General features: G+C 38.2%; 1 protein-coding gene across 11 annotated transcripts in view; it reads left to right on the forward strand.

The window, feature by feature from the left end:
* Window positions 1–19,328, forward strand: part of PTPRD (protein tyrosine phosphatase receptor type D) — a gene marked incomplete at both ends in the record, with an annotated part of 382,458 nt that overhangs the window by 223,382 nt on the left and 139,748 nt on the right. For 6 of the 11 annotated variants that reach the window (XM_084237487.1, XM_084237488.1, XM_084237490.1 and 3 more), the window contains 2 exons: window positions 9,423–9,520; window positions 10,489–10,748. In XM_084237487.1, coding sequence (XP_084093613.1) covers window positions 9,423–9,520; window positions 10,489–10,748 — 358 coding nt within the window. Of the gene's footprint in view, window positions 1–2,059; window positions 2,178–8,402; window positions 8,991–9,419; window positions 9,521–10,488; window positions 10,749–19,328 lie in introns of all 11 variants that reach the window. The other 5 variants (XM_084237484.1, XM_084237485.1, XM_084237489.1 and 2 more) reach the window with 3 other exon arrangements.

Raw genomic sequence — 19,328 nt, forward strand, 5'->3', positions numbered from 1 at the left:
CAGCAGCTATTTCCAACTACAGGCCACTGGTGCCCTGGTGGGAATTCAAGTTTTGAGGTGAAGGTAGGATAGATGAACAAGTAATCCCATATGATTTGGAAAGAGTATTGTTTCTTCTTAGGGCTAGAGAGAAACACAGTGGACAAAAACTCAGGGAATGCCAACTTTTAACAGGCAAGATATTATGTTATAGACTCTTTCTTTTAAGCAGGAGACCTAGGATAGATAAAGACAGAGCACGAAAATCTGTTACTGCAGCCATACTGCCCAAGAGTGCACAAGAAGGCACCAAGGCAGTTACCCCAAGGCTTGAAGAAGGAAAATGTATCCCAAGAGATGATATGATTCAGGCAGATAGAGCTGTGTTCAGCCAAGATCATGCCACTGCAGAGGACTTGACCATTTTTTAAGCACATTACTTATGTTATCTTGTTATAATCTGTGTGAGGAGGACATGTGTGGTTAACCCCAGTTTTCTAACTGAGAAGCTTATATAAGGCTTAGCATATATACACTTTCGGTGTTGGAACCAACCATTGCTTAGTTTTCCTCCAAGCCTGGCCTGCTTTCAGGAGCAATCCAGAACCATGTGAGAAGGATCTGGGAAACAATAATGTTGGCATTTGCCCATCATAATTTTTGGAATAGCCAGTATCTACCATAATTTACAATACTGCTCGGGTGGTTCACTTGGTTTTTACATTCTCTGTAATGTTAGTGAAACTATTACATAGTCCTGAAAATAAAATGTCTCTCCCAAATTTAGTCCATTTATCTGGCAGAGTATTTCCAGTGGCTCTTCAGAATAGCCTCTGAAATTCCGTAATTGCTATACTGATAATAGCACTGCTCTTGTCAAAAGCTGTCATATTTGGGATCAGATTCAACAATTGAGTTTGGCAGTGTCCATTATAGCCTTGTACAGGAAAACCCTTCTGTCCTTAGCACAATCCAATTCATTCACCAGCTATCATTTGCATTGTCTTTCAATGTGGAAGACAATGACAGAGTTTCTTAATTTTATCTATATAAAATTATCCATATAAATTTGAAAATGTAGCTGTGCCAAAAAGCTGAATGGTTTTAATTGCTCTGTGTGTATATATGTGTGTGTGTCTATGTGTGTGTGTATTTAGAAAAGATACCAGAACAAATTACTAGCCAGTACACTACAGAATCATGTAACCTGCAATTTGGAAGAATAGCTCTAAGATGATCTCGTTTTATCACCATCAAAGCTTTGGACCCTTAGGAAGCGCTGTAATAAGCAGTTGGTGATATGTAACATTTTTTAAACAGTCAGAATTCATTGAACATATAATTGTGCTGTGGTTAAAATGAGCTCTCTTATTTGGGTTTATGGCCTTCTCTGCAAACCACTAGAACAATGTCCTTAGCAAATATAGTTTTGGTACATCACCTATACAGTTAGCCATAGATGTGTTCTTTTCAGTCCTATGAAAGTTCTCTGATGCTCATGATATTTAGGTCCAACAGAGCAGCCATTTGGTAAAATGTATGGTGGCAAAACAAATAACTTTAGCATGAGCCCCATCACCAGACCCTGGGCTGGACTACATTGGATGAATAGGCAGAGATACTGGCATAAAACAACATGCACTTCATGGGTGACTCATTTTGGGCAGGCAGAGTTTTAAGTATTCAATATAACTCAATTATCCTGCAGTATCCCTGTGAGGTCCCAGTCCAACTTTCACATGGGAAACTGAGTCAAGAGGGGTACTTATTTGCCTGTGATCACCAAATTAGTAAATAAAAAGGGGCAGGTTTAAGCTCAAGAATTCAGGGGGACTGGCTCCAGGTTTTAGATTTTTAACTACTACCCCTTGGCACTGCTTCTTAGTAAGCTTGAAGACCCTATTTCTATGTCAGCATGAAAATAGACCATGTATAGCATGAGCTTCAGGCATGAGACTTTCAATGTGTGGCATGGGTACAGGGAATGTTCGAGCATGCACAGAATAAAGATGGATGCCTTGTTTCCCCCCATGCATTGGTGACATGTTTTCAATCTGTGTCATTCATTGTTTCATTACAGGACATGATCATTTCTGGGCTACAACCTGAAACTTCCTACTCCCTCACCGTCACAGCCTATACCACCAAAGGAGATGGTGCTCGCAGCAAGCCTAAACTTGTGTCCACCACTGGGGCAGGTAAGCACATCTGTGCACATATGTGCCTCAAACATATTCTAGGCAATGATCATGCCATAGTTTCAAATGGGCTTCCCTGGTGGCAGAGGGGTTAAGTCAGCAGTATCAAGCTATCACCAGGTACGGCAGCATGGGTTCAATCCTGGCCAGGGAGCTAACCGACATAGCACGCCAGACTTGCCCACTGCTCCCCTCAGCGTTATTTTCAGTAGATCCACTTGTTCTGCTCCCTACTGTGTCTCTGGTGAATCCTCTCATCCCCCCACACACCTCTGCCTACACCCCAGTTCTTGTATGCATAAATAAATAAATATTTTTTTTTAAAAAAGAGGAAAAAAGAGATGGTGATCAACTTTTTTTTTTTATGGAAAGCTTAGGAGAAAAAAAATAAGCAGATATTCTTCTTGAATTATTCAGTCATTCACCAAATATTTTTGAACATCTACTTGCATCAGGTGTTCTTCTTAGGACAGGAGAAATTAACAGTCAATGAAACAGAAAAAGTCACCCTGAAATTTATTTTCTGATCAGGACTAGCTAACTAACAAGTGAACATATCGTAATGCAGGAAGAGGCAAGTTGAAAAATAAAGGCATGTAGGCATTAAGGAAGGGGGAGCCTCTAGAGACTGTTTTGGAAAAAAGATATTTGAGATGAGATTCAAAAAAGGATATTTGAGATGAGATTCAAATGATATAAAAAAGTAAGCGCTGCAAGGGTCCAGGGGGAGATCACCTCGGCAGGAAAGCCCCCCAGAGACCCCAACCTCTCCCAACTCTTCCTTCAGAAGAGTTGCCATCTGGAACTGCATCAGTGATTTAGTTTTGTTTCTTGTCATTTTCTCCTCTTCACCCTTGCTGTGGGGATTTTAAAGAGGCTAAGTTGCATAAAAGATGGGGAACAGGAAAGATGATGAAGAGAGCAAAATGACTAAATAACTTGATGGCTCCTTTCTGAAGAATGAAACTTCTTAATGCTTTTGGGAGTTATTTCGGGCAGCCACACTAGGAACAAACAGCATGAAGGAAGACCTGACAGTGTAAAACCAATAAATTAAGAGATAATTACAAAAGAATTCCCCCTCAGTCCCTTTATATATTGATGTCCCATGGAACATTTAAACTATGATTTGATTTACTCCTCCTGAATCACTTCTCACACAACTTTTTAGGAACACACCTCAATGTAAAGGCATAAAGCAAAGAACAGCTGTGATGTTGAGCACCCTCCTGGGTGCCATGCTCGCTGCCAAATTTGTCTAAATGTCATAAGATTTGCCTCGCTCACATCCCGCCACCTGGAACTGCCTCAAGCAGCAGGATCACAGATGGCAAAACTCCTTCAAGGCAGAGTCTTCTGGGCTTTTTCTTTTTAAATAATACCATCATATCAAGCTATTTTAGCACCCTACATAAGAGATACATGTACAGTGAGGGCTGCTGACTGACTGCCTGTGGAACCAGCCTCTATTGGAATGTAGACATCCAAAGGTAAACCCCTGAAATTGAAACGCAAAATGAAGAAAATACATTTCCTTCATCCATATTTATAACCGCATCTTAATAAGTCTGAAATGTCTTGCAGGAAACATTAAATTCCTATTGCCCATAATGAGAAGAAAAAAGTAAAGGATTTATAGCCAAGGGCTGTGAATCCTAGGAAAGGAATGATAGTGTCAGTTTAAATGCCATTAACACTAGCTCAACACTTTCTAGTCACCAAAAAATTATTTAGAATTGTGGCTCTTATTCATGTGTAGAATTACTTTGAAAATTCTGCCAACAGTCTTAGATCTTTCTTAATCAAACACTTGGGTATTGAGAGAGTAAATGCTAATCAGTTAGATGTTTGTATATTTATTTTCTTGACCACTACACTAAGCCAGGCTTAAAGTTGGGGGGATCAGGTTTATAATTCTTTAGGAGAATAATTCTTTGCTGCCAATCTGCTAGTCAAAAAGCATTCCCTGTTCATGGTATATCCACAGGTAATCAGTGAGTATATTGATCTATTTGGTTTTTATACTGTTACAAAAAATTTGGTTATTTATGTGACTGAAGAATTGTTCAACTTACCTCAAAGAAGTGAGTTCCTAATAACCACAATTATGAGTGTATTTAGTTACATTTCCCATGGAGAATTTAGGAATTCTCATGAAATTTTATTTTAATAGTAAAATTCTTGATTCTGGGATATGTTTGTATGTAATATGTTTTTCCTAGAATCTGTGAACAAGCGTATCTTTGAAACCAAGGATATTGGCCCAAACTTAAGTAATCCATGTAGGATTGATAGAACCTGAAATTTGCTTTTGAATAAAATATTGTTTTTTAATGTGTCAAAGGTTATGGAATTTTTGTGTTCTTTGTTAGTATTCCCATTGTTCTCTTGCTCTGTACCGTAATAATTGGTCTAGGCCTGCGGTCTTGAGGTTTATCCTGAAAAAAATCATTGGTTTGAAATATTCTCTATTTTTACACGAATTTCATCACTGTTAGAGCAGCTATGTTTAAGTATGGTAGAAAGGTTGTCTACGATGTGGAGAATTTGGAAGTAATAGGCTTAGGGCAGTTAATCATGATTATTGCTACATAAGTTATAGGTTAAATTGAATCTAAATTTAGGCCCATTGGAACTGAGCACCCCCAAATAATCCGCAGTGACTGCTATTGCTACAAAATATAGGCAGCAGCACATCTATACCATTTGTGACGTTCTCAAAGATTTTTTAGAGGTAAGAATATAATAAGGGAATCAGGAGAGCGGAAAAGGCAAAAGGGTGAAAAGATTATATGTCATGTCTTAAATTGGAGTTAGCTTATTTACTCTGCAGCTGGGCCCTCTCTGCTGCTTCTAGTATGTTCAATAAGACATTGCTAAAAATGATTACCACGCTCCCCTAGGAAATTATAGAAGATTCATTCATCTTGCCAACACTTCACTCCTGTGCTGGAATAAGCAAAACCATTGACTATCCTATTGGATGGCCTTTAAAATTGGTCCATATAATAACCCTAAAGTTTCAGAAAACTTGATCCAGACTCCTCATCCAGCATTATATACCCCTTCCGTGCCCCCCCCCATGGAATATTTATTAATCTGAGGACATGGACCCTGCTGTATTTGTTGTTATTTTCCTACCTAAGTGTCTGTGTGCTGGTGTACAAGTCTTTGCACAAAGTGGTTGACAGATGCTTACACTTGGTGAGTTTCTGGAAGCCAGAAATACAGTGGGTTTCATTGTCAGTTTATGGAGTTTGGAGACTTCTCTGTAACAATATATGCAATGTTATAGAACTCTCCTCACTCCTTTTCTCTTTCTTTTTCTATCTTTTACTCTATGGTTGAAATACCACAGCTACCCAGAACTCTAGCACCAAATTTATTTCAACTGTGTCTATGATTCATGGAAACCTTAGCCATGCCCTTCATGTGGCTGTCCTTTCTTAAGACCATGTTGAGAATTCTTCCTTGAGTACCTTGACATTCATTTCTTTCTTGATGCCTTCGCTAGTGTTTCTTTGTGGTTCAAGGCTTATGGCCTCAGAAATTTGGGGGCTTAGTGAAGTTTGGGGCCTTTCTTCCACAAGATGGAACAACTCGGAGAGCAAATTGAGATGTTTCTGGTGTGGCAGTGGAAAGCAGTAGGTTAAAATCGACAATAATATTTCTAAAGCAATATCTAGAGTATCTTATGATTCTAAGCCCACAACCTTTATCTCTTAGGACAACCAAATGCTTGTGAGCATCAAAAGGCAAAGAGTAGTCCAACCCGAGCATGACTATCTCAGAATAGATATATATCTTCATAAGGCTAGTGAGGTATTTTCTTTACCAGTCTATTATATGTCCCTAAATTAGTACCATGAAATTGTGGCTATAAACTAAAACACCAGGTAAAAAGATGTGGTTATAGAGACTGACAGATATCATTAAAATGCAGTCTCTATCTGTGCCTTCTATCAGGAAATTCAAAAGCATTTTATTTATTCTTGCTTTACATGTATCTTATAGAAACAAGATGCACAATATGTCCCTGGAAAACTTTGTGACTTAATAGTTTTGTTTGTAACCAATACATTCAACTGGATTTGTTTATTTTATTGGAGGACATATTCTCTGCTGACAGCCCCAATTCTCCATTGTTTTCCTCATGGGAGTCTCAAGTGTTTAATCCTTGATATCCTTGATATTTTAGTGGGCAAATCATGTAAATGCTAGACATACATAAGGGAAACTAAGGTAGTCTCCTTAGGAAAACAAAACTATCACTTCATTAGTTAACCATGGAAATATCTTAACAAATATGTTTTTGGGCATAACAGATTACCACTGATGTTTCAACTTTCTGAAATAAAAATTGAAGAGGCTAACCAGATCATTTCTGAAATGAATAATCTGTTTTGTCTCATAGTCTCTTATTGTCTTATAGAGTTTTGTTCACTTTTATCCATTATTTACATCACTACTATAATATTTTTCATTGTCTACTATTACTGTAACTGTAAGCTTTCCTTCCTGCCTGCAATCTTCCTTCCTCTTTCTATTAACTTAGTCTGGATGTTAGTAATAGTCTTCTCTCCCTGCCATCCATGGAGTATTCCCAGGGAAACCCTTGGCTCTTTATTTTTATCAAAGCATTAATCTGTAAGGTCCAGGAATAATTGCTCTTTTTTCAAAAAAATAAAAAAATGATGCAGTTATTGGGCCTCCCCGGTGGCACAGCAGTTGAGTGCTGGGTTGTGAAGCTGCCTGCAGCCTCTGCAGCATTGGTTCTATCCCTGGCCACCAGGCAAGGGTCCCACATGGCGCGCAGACCTCTTCTGGCACCCGCTGCTCCCCTCAGCAGTGTATTTCGTCAGTCTGCCTGTTCTGCTCTCTGCTCTGGCTCTGGTGAATTCTCTCACCCTACTGTGCTTCTGATTGTACCCAGTGCTTGTATAAATAAACAAACAAGCAAACAAACAAACAAATAAATAAATAAATGTTTTAAAAAAAAAAGAGATGCAGTTATCCATCAGATGAGATTAGAATTCTTCACATATCTCATTATTTTATATAAGAAAAAGAAATGATGTGCTAACATGAAATTAGACCCTGACCACAAAATTAATATTCTAATAATTTTTGTTAATATTAATAGACTGTAGAACCTTGTGCTAAGTCTTTAACATGAATTTTCTCATCTACTATTTACAACAACATAGGGTAGGTTTGGATATCATTTCCACGAGAACTTGATGAGGATAACAGGTAGGGATGTTAAAATATAGACAAAAAGTGCATATTAGACCCATAGTGACTCAGAGCAACATTACTTTTTAACATTTCTAATTTTTAATGTATAAGCAACATAATAAAATAGGTAAATGTTTGGGTTATGGATTCAGACAGACCTGGTTTTGTCTTACAGTTTTGTCATTTACTATACATCTGACCTTGGACAGTTTTTTTTATTTCTCTGGGTCTCATTTTCTTAATATAGAAAATGAAGATGATAACTAGCAAGAGTGTGTAGTCAGGAGTGAAGATTGTAAATCAAATGAGACACAGCATGTAATGCTCTTAGCACATTGGCTGGTATGTTGCATGTACCCAATAATTAAATACAATTATTATTCATATTAGCGCTATCAAACTGGTTAGTTTTTCTCGTTCTTGGACCTTTGTGTGTGAATGTTTGAAGATATTAAAAAATTCCCTTATTGGCCTCCCCTGGTGGCACAGCGGTTGAGTGCTGGGCTGCGAAGCTTCCCACAGCCTCTGCAGTGCCAGTTCTATCCCTGGCCACCAGAGAGGGTCCCACATGGTATGCAGACCTCTCCTGTCATGCCCGCTGCTCCCCTCAGCAGTGTATTTCTTCATCAGTCTGCCTGTTCTGTTCCCCACTCTGGTTCTGGTGAATTCTCTCACCCTCCTGTGCTTCTGACTGTACCCAGTGCTTGTATAAATAAATAAATAAATATTTTTAAAAAAAATAAAAATTCCCTTTTTGCTTCAATAATAATTCCTGTTTTGTGTCCATTATCAAATTTTAGTATCACAGCTTAACTAATACAGTATGAGAAAGGAGTATATATTTCAAAAAGGTAGATAAATCAAGCATCAGCCTTTTTATAAATAAAGAACTGAGAATGCCTGTAGAGTGGCTTTTCCCCCATTTGAATTGATTGAAATATGAGTATCCTACTAGGCTGATCTGACCCCTAATCCTGTATGCTCCAGTTCCAGGGAAACCCCGGCTTGTGATTAACCACACTCAGATGAATACCGCACTCATTCAGTGGCACCCTCCTGTGGACACATTTGGACCTCTTCAAGGCTACCGTCTAAAATTTGGCCGGAAGGATATGGAGCCTCTCACTACTCTTGAATTCTCTGAAAAAGAAGATCACTTTACAGCTACAGACATCCACAAAGGCGCATCGTACATCTTCAGACTCTCAGCCAGAAACAAAGTGGGTTTTGGGGAGGAGATGGTGAAGGAGATCTCTGTTCCAGAAGAAGTCCCAACTGGATTTCCTCAAAACCTCCATTCAGAGGGCACCACTTCAACCTCCGTCCAGTTATCTTGGCAGCCACCTGTCCTGGCAGAGAGAAATGGCATTATCACCAAGTATACCCTTCTTTATAGGGATATCAACATCCCTCTTCTTCCAATGGAGCAGCTTATTGTTCCAGCTGACACCACTATGACACTCAATGGCTTAAAACCAGATACTACATATGATGTAAAAGTACGTGCTCACACGAGCAAAGGGCCCGGGCCATATAGTCCCAGTGTCCAGTTCAGGACACTGCCTGTGGATCAAGGTAGGATTTGTCTGCTTATGGCCTTCCTCCTTTAAAGGAATGTCGGTCTTTGGAAATCAGTATTTTGAAGTTATAAATAACCGATCGGCCCATTCATATTAATAGGTTCAGCAAAAGCAAAAAGGTAAAGTATGTCAAACTTAATCTATTTTGGACGCCTTAGATTTCAGTTATAGAATGCCAAGCAAGTCTGGTTGACAACACCCTAACTAATGTCCTCAGGTAAGGAAAACACAATGTAGATGACTGAATTGGAGAGAAAGGAGGGATCTTTATGAGAATTGGGTAATAAAATGAATAAACAGGTAGGCAAATCACACTTCTTTCTCTGAATTAGCTAGCATGTAGCTTAAGCCTATTGTCAGTGGTGGAAAAGGACAGGTCATAGGTTTTAGGAGTAGTTTAAATACACTGTTTTTCCTTTTCCAGCAGTGTTCGCAAAAAATTTTCATGTCAAAGCAGTAATGAAGACTTCAGTACTACTGTCTTGGGAGATTCCAGAGAATTATAATTCTGCCATGCCTTTCAAAGTAAGTTGCTTTCTCATTTGTAAGATATCAGGGGGGAAAGTGGATGAGGTAGTTCACCTGGGTAAGTCATTTTCTAAGGCTGAAGATCATGCTGATTTGGCTGCACGTACTTGCTGGTCTCATCTGTGGCTCTCATAGAAGAGACTGAGTTAAACACTCTGGCAACAGGACCTTTCACTCTGAAGACGAGGTTGGAGTCCAGGTTTAGACTTGGCATTGTTGCTCACCTTGTACTTCCAAGGTGAACTTTTTACATCCACCCTGGTGCTTTTGTGTTTCCAAAATTTCATGTTTTTTTAACCAATTTATAATGCACTGTCTTGGGAGTTTTTTAATTTGTTGGCCAGGTTTCTTTGTGTATTTTAAACTTTAGCATTGGGAGATGTTAACAAAAAGTACAAGCTTAATCTGATGGGTAAGAAACAGCCTTTCTGTGTGGTTTTACTTGCATTCCTCCAATGTCAAGTGGACTACTTCTTACTGTCATCAGGTTTGAGTGTAGATGCTTTATTTGTTTAATAAAAAGAATATAATTATTTTCAAAAGTTAAAAAAGCAAGTTTTTAAAATAAGGAATACAAAAACCTTTTTAAAAATAAAAATATATTTAGAAATATCTATGGAAAGTTTTAGGAAAAAAAACAGAGTGGCTAATACCTTCAAAATCTAGAGCTCAGATGATGTTAATATCACATACAACTGACAGGTCAGATTTTGAAAAGTTATTGAATATTTCTTTGTATATTTTTGGTAGACTTTTGGTAGAACATTGTATCATTACGTCATAAGAACCAACAGAAAAGGTTGAGACAATCTCTAGAAGAATTCTGAACACTTACGGACTTCAGAATTGCCCCCAATTTAAATTGTTCTAATCTACATTTCCCATAATCAAGCATGTATTATCTTAGAAAATACATAATAACTTTCTGATTGACCAAATCTCTTTGGTTTATTCTATCTCCCTAGATTCTTTATGATGATGGGAAAATGGTAGAAGAAGTGGATGGCCGAGCTACACAGAAGTTAATTGTGAACCTGAAGCCTGAGAAGTCATACTCATTTGTGCTGACAAATCGTGGAAACAGTGCTGGGGGGCTGCAGCACCGGGTAACAGCAAAGACAGCACCCGATGTGTTACGCACCAAGCCTGCCTTCATTGGGAAGACCAACTTGGATGGCATGATAACTGTGCAACTGCCTGAAGTACCTGCAAATGAGAATATAAAGTAAGTAGATTGATTGAAATATTAGGGCTGAAGGAAAGAACTGTATTACAAGAAAATAAAGTTAATATCAATTTTATTGGAGTGATAAAATAATATATTATTTATGTAAAGATTATTATGCATGGGCTCACAGCATGGTTATCCAAGTTTTGTTACACTGTTCTCTGGTGCTAATGATAGCACAGATTCTCATGAGTTTAACTCTGAGTGTTTTTTCATGTTCCGGGAGTGATGTGACTTAGGTGAATGAGACAAATAGAACATCGCCTTTACTAATAATGTAATTCATGCTATAAATAAAGTGAGTGAGTTGATAGTTGAATAGCTCTAATATTTGGCAAAAATGGTTGTCTTTGTAAAGGAGCTTTGCAAAGTACTGTAAGACTGAGAGAAACTTGGTAATTTGAAAGAAAAGTTGGGTGGAGGCATTTATGCATAGTATTATGACCACTGGGGTAGTATGCTGGTGACAGGATGAGAACAGGTCGTGGGGAAGGTGGCTCCTTAAGACACGTGTTGGAAGGATTAGAACCCATAGAAAATAGTGTTGGGAAGGCATCACATACTTACTGACTATAGACAAATAACAAGATCCTAAAATATGATGGTAATGGAAGAAATAGTATTCAGAGAAGACTGGAGAGCATTTCTGCCATAGCAGTTGGCACTTGTTTTAATGGAGGGATCAAATCCAAGGAAAATATCATAGATGACTCTGAAGCTTGATCTTGGAAGACAAAATGAATGATGCTGCCATCATCATAAAGCATGAAAAATCAGGAGGAAATTAATGAGCTTAATTTTTGTGTATTTTTCATGAATTATGGGTAAAATATCAAGTTAGAAAGATGGGTTTGAAAGAAATTACTATTGGTAGGATTAAAGAGAGGAAATTGAGAATTATGAATAGAGCATCAGTGGTTTTATGAGAGGAGACAGAATTGCTGACTCAGTGAGGGGAAGAAATTAAACTAAAGGCTGAAGGTCAAGATCTCATCATGAAAACGAGTCAACATGGAACAGACAGAGAGGACTGTTAGAAAGTGAAGAGGAGAACTTATACAGTGTGGGGCCACAGCGAGGGAATTATTGATAAGGTAGATACAGTGAAGAATTTCTACAGCTCCAGAGAAATTAAGGAAGATGTATTAAAAAATCAGCTAGTAAGAAGTAAAATTATAAACAGATTTTTAATGTAGTCATTTATGAAGTTAAGAAAAGAATAAAATGATTGGAGCATTTCACCCAGATGCTAGAATTGCCACCATATTATCACTAAAATAAATTCACAGTTCTTTTTGTCCTCTCTGCTTTTTCTACCATTCTGAAAATTGAACATGAGAATGGAATACTAGTGTCATTTTTATCCCAAAAACTTCTATATGAAGATTATTTTTATAGATCATATTTATCCATTGATTTGTGAAATCAATGGATTAAATTAATACAGTTTTGCCACTGCTAGGTCTGGGGGAAAAAATGCCTGAGATAAAGTCCCGCCTTACAGTGGGAGAATAGATGCTGTAAATATATAATATGAGCATATAATAGGTGAGTGCTGCCAGGTACTACAGAAACAGAGTTCTAGGCCAATTTAAGTGTCAGGGAGACATCCAGAGCAGTGACCATCTGTTCAGTGTTGAAGGATGAGACATATTTAAAGAAGGTAAAATAGTTGCAAACAATGAAAGAACATGGAAAGGATGGGTACTCTAAATTCAGTTCATTGAAAATCATGCACTGGGAAGATCATTTAAATGATGAAAATAGAGTAATATATTTTCCAGTAGTTACTATTAGTTTTTGAATTACTTCTATATATTAAAACCTCTCATCGATGTTTACCTGTTTGACTTGGTGGACTGTGTTAGACTTTTTGGGAAATACCAGTTTAGCCAAGGTGACAGACTTGATTCATTGTCCAACTTCCAGTGTTTTTCTTTAGCTTGCTTATTTTTGTTTTCTTTATGTATCTCCTCCTCTTATATTTGAAATAGGAGTCAGGGAAAGGGGACAAAACTTTGTAACCAAGAGAAGAGACCATTATTAAACAGAGAGAGAAAGCAAAGAATTACGGAGAACAATATATTCTACCAATAAAGATTCTCAGAAATATATTGAAGTCACTCTTGGGAAAAGGGCAGAAGTCAGACTAATAAAGTACTTGAGAGGGAAAAGTATCAGCATCATTGAAAAAGAAAAGCAAGTCTCCTGTTAGTGGAAAAGCCTAGATAATTTAAGTTATTGAGATTCTTAAAGGGCTAATTGTGTAATGTTAGCCATCTGTTTTCAAAGTTGGAAAATGTGGCATGGTCATATATCACAAGAAGCTACATGCCATCTATGCTGGCTGGATTACTTGACAAGTTAGAAATTAGAGAGGAATGTAGGTTTTTATCAGCATTCTGTGGGAGATACTAGGGGAGGAAGCAGAATAGAATCTTGAGCTTTGGGATGGGTTGCCAACTTTTGCTTGAAAGCCGGCTACAAAAATGCTTTCAGCTTGTTTTCTAGCAATATGCAATTTTGCTTGTGGAAGGAAGCATGCTTTTCTCATTTCAGGCCAAGATAATTGGGTGATCTTGATCCCTATGCCCTGACTTCTCACACCTAAAAATAAACCTATCTCTTGTAAATGTAATGTACATGCAGTTCCTTGCTTCCATATTAATTCAAACATGGCTTTATGGATTTTGAGTGAAGCAGGGGGAGATTAAATTACTCAACCAACAGCCAGGTGGGTCCTGCAGGTTCTGGTTTGTTGTGCTGCTTCAGCCTTTGCATGGATGTGTTTATGCCTTGGTGGGGACATCTAGCATCACAACCATTTTCAGAAAATTTTGTGGTGACAGAGAGAATTTCTGTGACTTTTTGGAGCTGTATTTTATTCTGCATGACAAGAAAAAAAGTACCACACAGATTGTACTAAGAGAAAAAATTCCCAGAAAATAGCCAATATAAATTACTTCCACCGCAACCATTAAACATTATGAAAATTTTCATATATGAAAAGCAGAAATGAAGAATAAGAATATTTCATGGAATTTTGTCTTAGGAATTTGACTTTTAGGTTCTCTGCTTTCTCTTCAAAAATAAAGATATTCTTGGAATCCTGTCTTACAAAGTTGCCTCATAAATCATTTGTGTGGTGGTGGTAGCAGTTTAATGAGGAACAATTCATTTGTCAACTGAAGTGGTCAATCCTATACATATGTATAGCTTTATTTATAATTTAATGAAGATATTAAAATTATTTAAGTTTCTCAATAACCCATTTTAGATGGGTAAAGTGAGATCAAAGATACTAAGAGGCCTGACCAATTAATATCATGTAATTTATACTAATAATAGTAGTGATAGATGATAAAAGTGCCATTGAAAGGACTTTGCACACATTAACTGAGGTAATCCTCTCTAAGAGGATGCTTCTCATTTTAGCAGAGCAAGTAAGGAGGTGGACTAATTTGGCTTATAACACAGTAGCAAATCCTGCCTGGAAAGGTTTGAATCCGGCAAGTGTGACACTAGACCTCACACATTTTGGACCCAACACTGCCACTGTGATGAGCTGATTAAACCAGGACTTTTTCCCTAGAAAAACTTCTGAACAGTGAAGAAATGCACAACCACCAAGCATCTACAGGAACACCCCAGCCAAATCTTGGGACCCAGTGCAATCATGCACATTTGCTCCGTCACAGGTCATAGAAAATTATATGAAGTGTCATGGGGCCATAAAATCAGTAGGTTGTCTGAGAATCTAGAAGAAAGGTAAAGGGAGAGGCTTTCCATCAGCATCATGATGATACACTTCACCAATGACGAAGATGAGGCTTCTCACCATGAAGTAACTTGTCGGCAACACATGGCTAAAACTCTTGAAGGCCTTAATTTAAACACAGAACCATTCAGACTGCTTTGGTTTTTCTGTGGTAAATTAATTTGATTTAAACAATATATACCCAAATGACAATATAAAAAAAAATATTATGCAAGGAATGACATTCATCAGTAAACTCTGAGACAGATTTTGACCTCCCAGTTAAATAACGAGTTTGAGAATGCTAATACAGACTGCTAATACAGAAAGCCTGGCTGAATTTGAAGTGGGACTGCCACAAAGACCAGAGCTCGCCTACTCATATAATTATACAGAGCTGGGCCCCTAGATAATAGCATATTAAATAAAATTAGTAAAACTTTACTTAATATAATTAAAATTCTGAAGGTTAGATTTAACGTCTCTAATTAAATCTAATATACTGGGAAAACATGGCTTACTTTATAAGTCAAGGGCTTTCCAGATATATTGATTCTGCAGCCATTTGTTTTTCTATTACTTAAATAGTTAAACTCTATGTTGAAAAATGTGTTTTGAGCCTAAATTCTGGGCTTGATTCAGATAGGCAAAGCAGATTATAAAGTTCGGTGTACCCATATATAAAGCTGATCTGTATCTTGAAGCATTTTTAATTTCAGGAAAGTTTTTTTCAGTTCATGTAATTTTGTTGAAATGAGTGTCCAGGGCACATAATAGCTACCATTCCACTCTTCTTATCTAAATCATATTCCCTTTCTTAATATCTTGTGACCGTAGAGCAAGGGTTACTACTATGCTAATAAAAAAATGAATATTTGCAGTGAGGAGTTATATTTTCTATAGAATTTGAGCATGTCATTCCTGGTTTGAAGAAAGCAGAAAGGACTTGATGAGATTAAGATAAGATTAAGATTAAGTTGGAAGTTCTGATGGAAGACAAGGGCTTCCAGGTGTTTTGAGGGACTGATATTAAGAGTCATAGTCCCCAAGGGTCACCTACTTCACCCACTTCCATTTTTCAGTGGGAAAAGAACTCAGTGATGAAATGGCAGGGTTAGACATATTTAAGTAGAGTCTATATGCAAATGCTTTAGCTGTGTACATCTAGGTATATAAACATGTCAAGGAGTATAAGAAAATTATTAACTAAAATTGGTTCATTAAGACCACATAATAGAGGTATAATTGTTTAAACTGAGAGATGACAGGAGGATTCAGATAGGAAATAGAAAGTTGTTATTTCAGAATACAGAGGAGTTCACTGTTGACGTCTGGGAGGGACAATAAGTTTTAGACATGTGGGACAGAGTAATCAGGATTTAGTGACAGGATGGACCAAAGTCAATTCTAGAAACTGAAGATTCATCAGGATGCATAACTCAGAGAGTGTCGACAGATTCAAGCAAGATTCCACTGAGTCTTATACCTAAGATATTTATCCTGAGAGAAAGGAGGATCTGAATTTTTTTTTTTAATGTAAATGTTACACATGGATGGAGCTGGAAGGGATTATGCTCAGCGAAATAAGCCAGAAAGAAAACGAAAGATATTGGATGGTTTCACTTATAGGAGGAAGGTAGAGGAACCAAATAAAGGATCAGGAAAAAAAAAATAACTATAATAAAGTAAAAAATCAAAATCAACAGGCAAGCATATACCAGAGATATTCTGTAGGGGAGGAGAAGGGAGAGGGAAGAGGACAAGGGTGGGAAGAGCACAAGGGACTATGGTGATGGTGCACGGGTGAATTGGTGGTGGGAATGTCACGGGAAATCACACATTGTACAGAAATGAAGGATGATGTAATATAAAAAATAAATGTAAATATTACAATTTTTTTTCTATTGCAAAATTTTAGAGACTGGACTAAAGGGGGATAAACTCAGTGGAGAGAGAAAGTTATGAGATAAAAATGGTAACATTAATCTGAAGAGATGTGAACTATACCCCTAAATCATACATGCTGTCTGCATCAATAAAAACATCCAAGTAACATAAAATAAATAAAGCAGTCCAGACTTGAGACATTAGAATGACGCCAGCATGGTGGCAATAGAAATAGAGAGAAGCAATACACTAGAGATAGAGTTAGGAAATAATAGGATATGTGGTAGATTTGCTATGGGAGAGGGAAAGAACAAAAAGAATGTCAGTAATACCAAGTTTTATGGCATAAAAGGGATTGGAGAGCAGTTTTGGAGGAGGCTTATTGTTTTAATCACAGCAAATTTGAAGTACTTTTGTGGAATACAGGTGGAGACATAAAGTTGAAACTGGATGAAACTGTGTTGTTCAGAGGAGCATCTTGGGCTAAAAACATGAATCTAAAAATCACTGGTATCTCGGTGATAAATGCTGCCAAGTTGGAATTAGATCACCTAGGAAAGAGAGAGGGAGTGAAGAGCAGTCCCTGGATAGCGGCCTGAGGATCTCCACCGTTCATTTGGTCAGTTGCAGAAAATAAATCCTGCTAAGGAAATAGGGCATTGTGGTGTGAGGTGTAAGAAGAAGACCTGGAGAGCTGGATACTGAGAAAGGGCTCTTGGGATTTCAGCACATGAGGTGTGGTTTCTTAGCAACACTGTCAGATTCTGTGAAGGCACCAAGTCAAGAAGAGGGGAGTCAAACATTCTTCTGTTGCTGCAGTGTTATCAAGGTCACTGGGGACCATGGCAAAAGTGTTCAGGTGAGTGGATGAGACTGGAGCCTAGAACACAGTTGGCTGCCAAGTGAAGGAAAGTGAAGAAACAAAGAAGATGTGTGGTTGAAAATTAATGACAGGGCCTCCCCGGTGGCGCAGCGGTTGAGCACTGGGTTGCGAAGCTGCCCGCAGCCTCTGCAGTGCCAGTTCGATCCCCGGCTGCTCCCTGGCCACTGGAGCAGGGTCCCGCATGGTGTGCAGACCTCTCCTGCTGTCCGCTGCTCCCCTCAGCAGTGTACTTTGGTCCTTCTGCCTGCTCTGCTCCCTGCTCTGGCTCTGTGTATTCTCTCACCCTCCCGCGCTTCTGACTGTACCCAGCAGTGCTTGTATAATTAAAAAAAAAAAAAAAAAAAAAGCTAATGACAGAATCCAATGGGAAGAGAGGGGTGTGGATCCAGTAAACTTTCTAAGAGAGTGAGATAATGGAATCAATTTAAGAAAGAGTGATTGTGCTTAAAAAAGTAGAGCCAGCCCTTCTCTTCCAAAATGCAGGACGATGGTTTACATGCAGGGATAGGTGGTGGTGTAACTTGGTAAATTGGAAATAAAGGAATTGTCTGAATTTTTAAAGTTTTCTTTGTATTTAAGTGATAAAGACATCTTCTAGGAGGAGGCCTACAAGGTTTGTGGCCAAGACAGAAAGTTTGAGAAAGTTACTGTGTGAAGTGGAAAGACTAGATAACTGGAAAAGTCTGGTAGGATTGTCAGGCAGAGCTGAAGGCCTGTTTAAGTTTTTTGATCATGAATTCAGAGTTTTTTGATCATGAATTCAATTCATTTTGTCTTGTGCATTGTTTCTCAAACTGTGTTCAACCCCTTGAGTTTATTTGGGTACAAAAGGAAAAGGCAATCATATATTTCAGCGGAGGCGGAGTGGAGGCTGTGGGCTATGGAGTGGTATACTTCAAACATTTTAGAAAGGCAGCCTGTGTGGTTCATGGAGGACCTGAGAAATAGCCACCAAATAGGATTATCAAGGAAAAGGTGGGTTTCAGGAAAAACAAAGGCTTGAGAATCAACAAAGCCATAACTGCATAGAACACATTTGAAATAATGTGGCTTTAGACCCAGACAAGATTGTATAGAGCAGAGTTCCAAATTCCAAGTGCCCCGTTTCTTGCTACAGTAAATGCTGCTTTGAAGCTGGCTCCATTTTAGCTATTCTAGATGAATGTGTTAGAGATCAGTGGAAAGAAAAATTTATAGATATCTGGCCACCCTGTTAATTAATTGCTGCGGGGGTGGCTATTCAATTCTTATCCAGGCCACAAAGTAAAATGATTAGTTGGGGAGTGCTGTAAAAGAAAGAACAAATTCTTTTTTTGTGTAAGAGCATGGCAACTCAAAGTGTGAAAGCAGAAGACAAATTAATAGAATTCATCAGCTTACTCTTGATTTACAAGATTATGAGAGGATAGTGGGATCTCGCTGATAATGTGTAGTATCATTACTTCAGGTGCAGAGAAGTTGTTCTGCCTTTGTGCAGTTGGTACTGAAAAGCAAGAGGTTCCTTGACAAGTGTGTTTATCAAGTACATCTGCAGTGTTATTTTGTACGCTCAGTTGCAGCCCCTGTCATGTTTCTCCATGCTCATTTAACATGATGGACTTATTTGGCAAATCCTTCAGGTGGTAGGAGGACAGGAAGAGGAGGAAGCTTACTTTGGATCATAAAATAAAAGATATTGGCCGCTCTCTCACACACAAAACTTTTCCTTCTTCTCTCCCACCCTGATCGTCATGATTATTGGTAGTAGAAAAAATGAGTGGCTGGGTGATGTGTTCCTGTGAGTCTGTTGATTAGATGCTCAGAGCACCGTAGGTAGAGGGTTCTGTTTTAGCTGTCTAGTTTGAACTAAATTGTTGATTAGAAAGGAAAATAAACTAACAGTTTCCTTAACCACATCTACAAGCATTTCCTGTTTCCTACAGAATCAGGTAGTTCAGATGCAGCTCTCCCTCTGTGAAGGTCAGAACCAGCAATGGCAAGTGGTGTCTTTTTAGTGCTGTGTGCCACACACTGTGCTAAATTCCTTCTGTTCATTTGTTTTATTTCCCCC

Source organism: Talpa europaea, assembly GCF_964194135.1.
Source record: "Talpa europaea genome assembly, chromosome: 7".
Taxonomy (NCBI): Eukaryota; Metazoa; Chordata; class Mammalia; order Eulipotyphla; family Talpidae; genus Talpa; species Talpa europaea.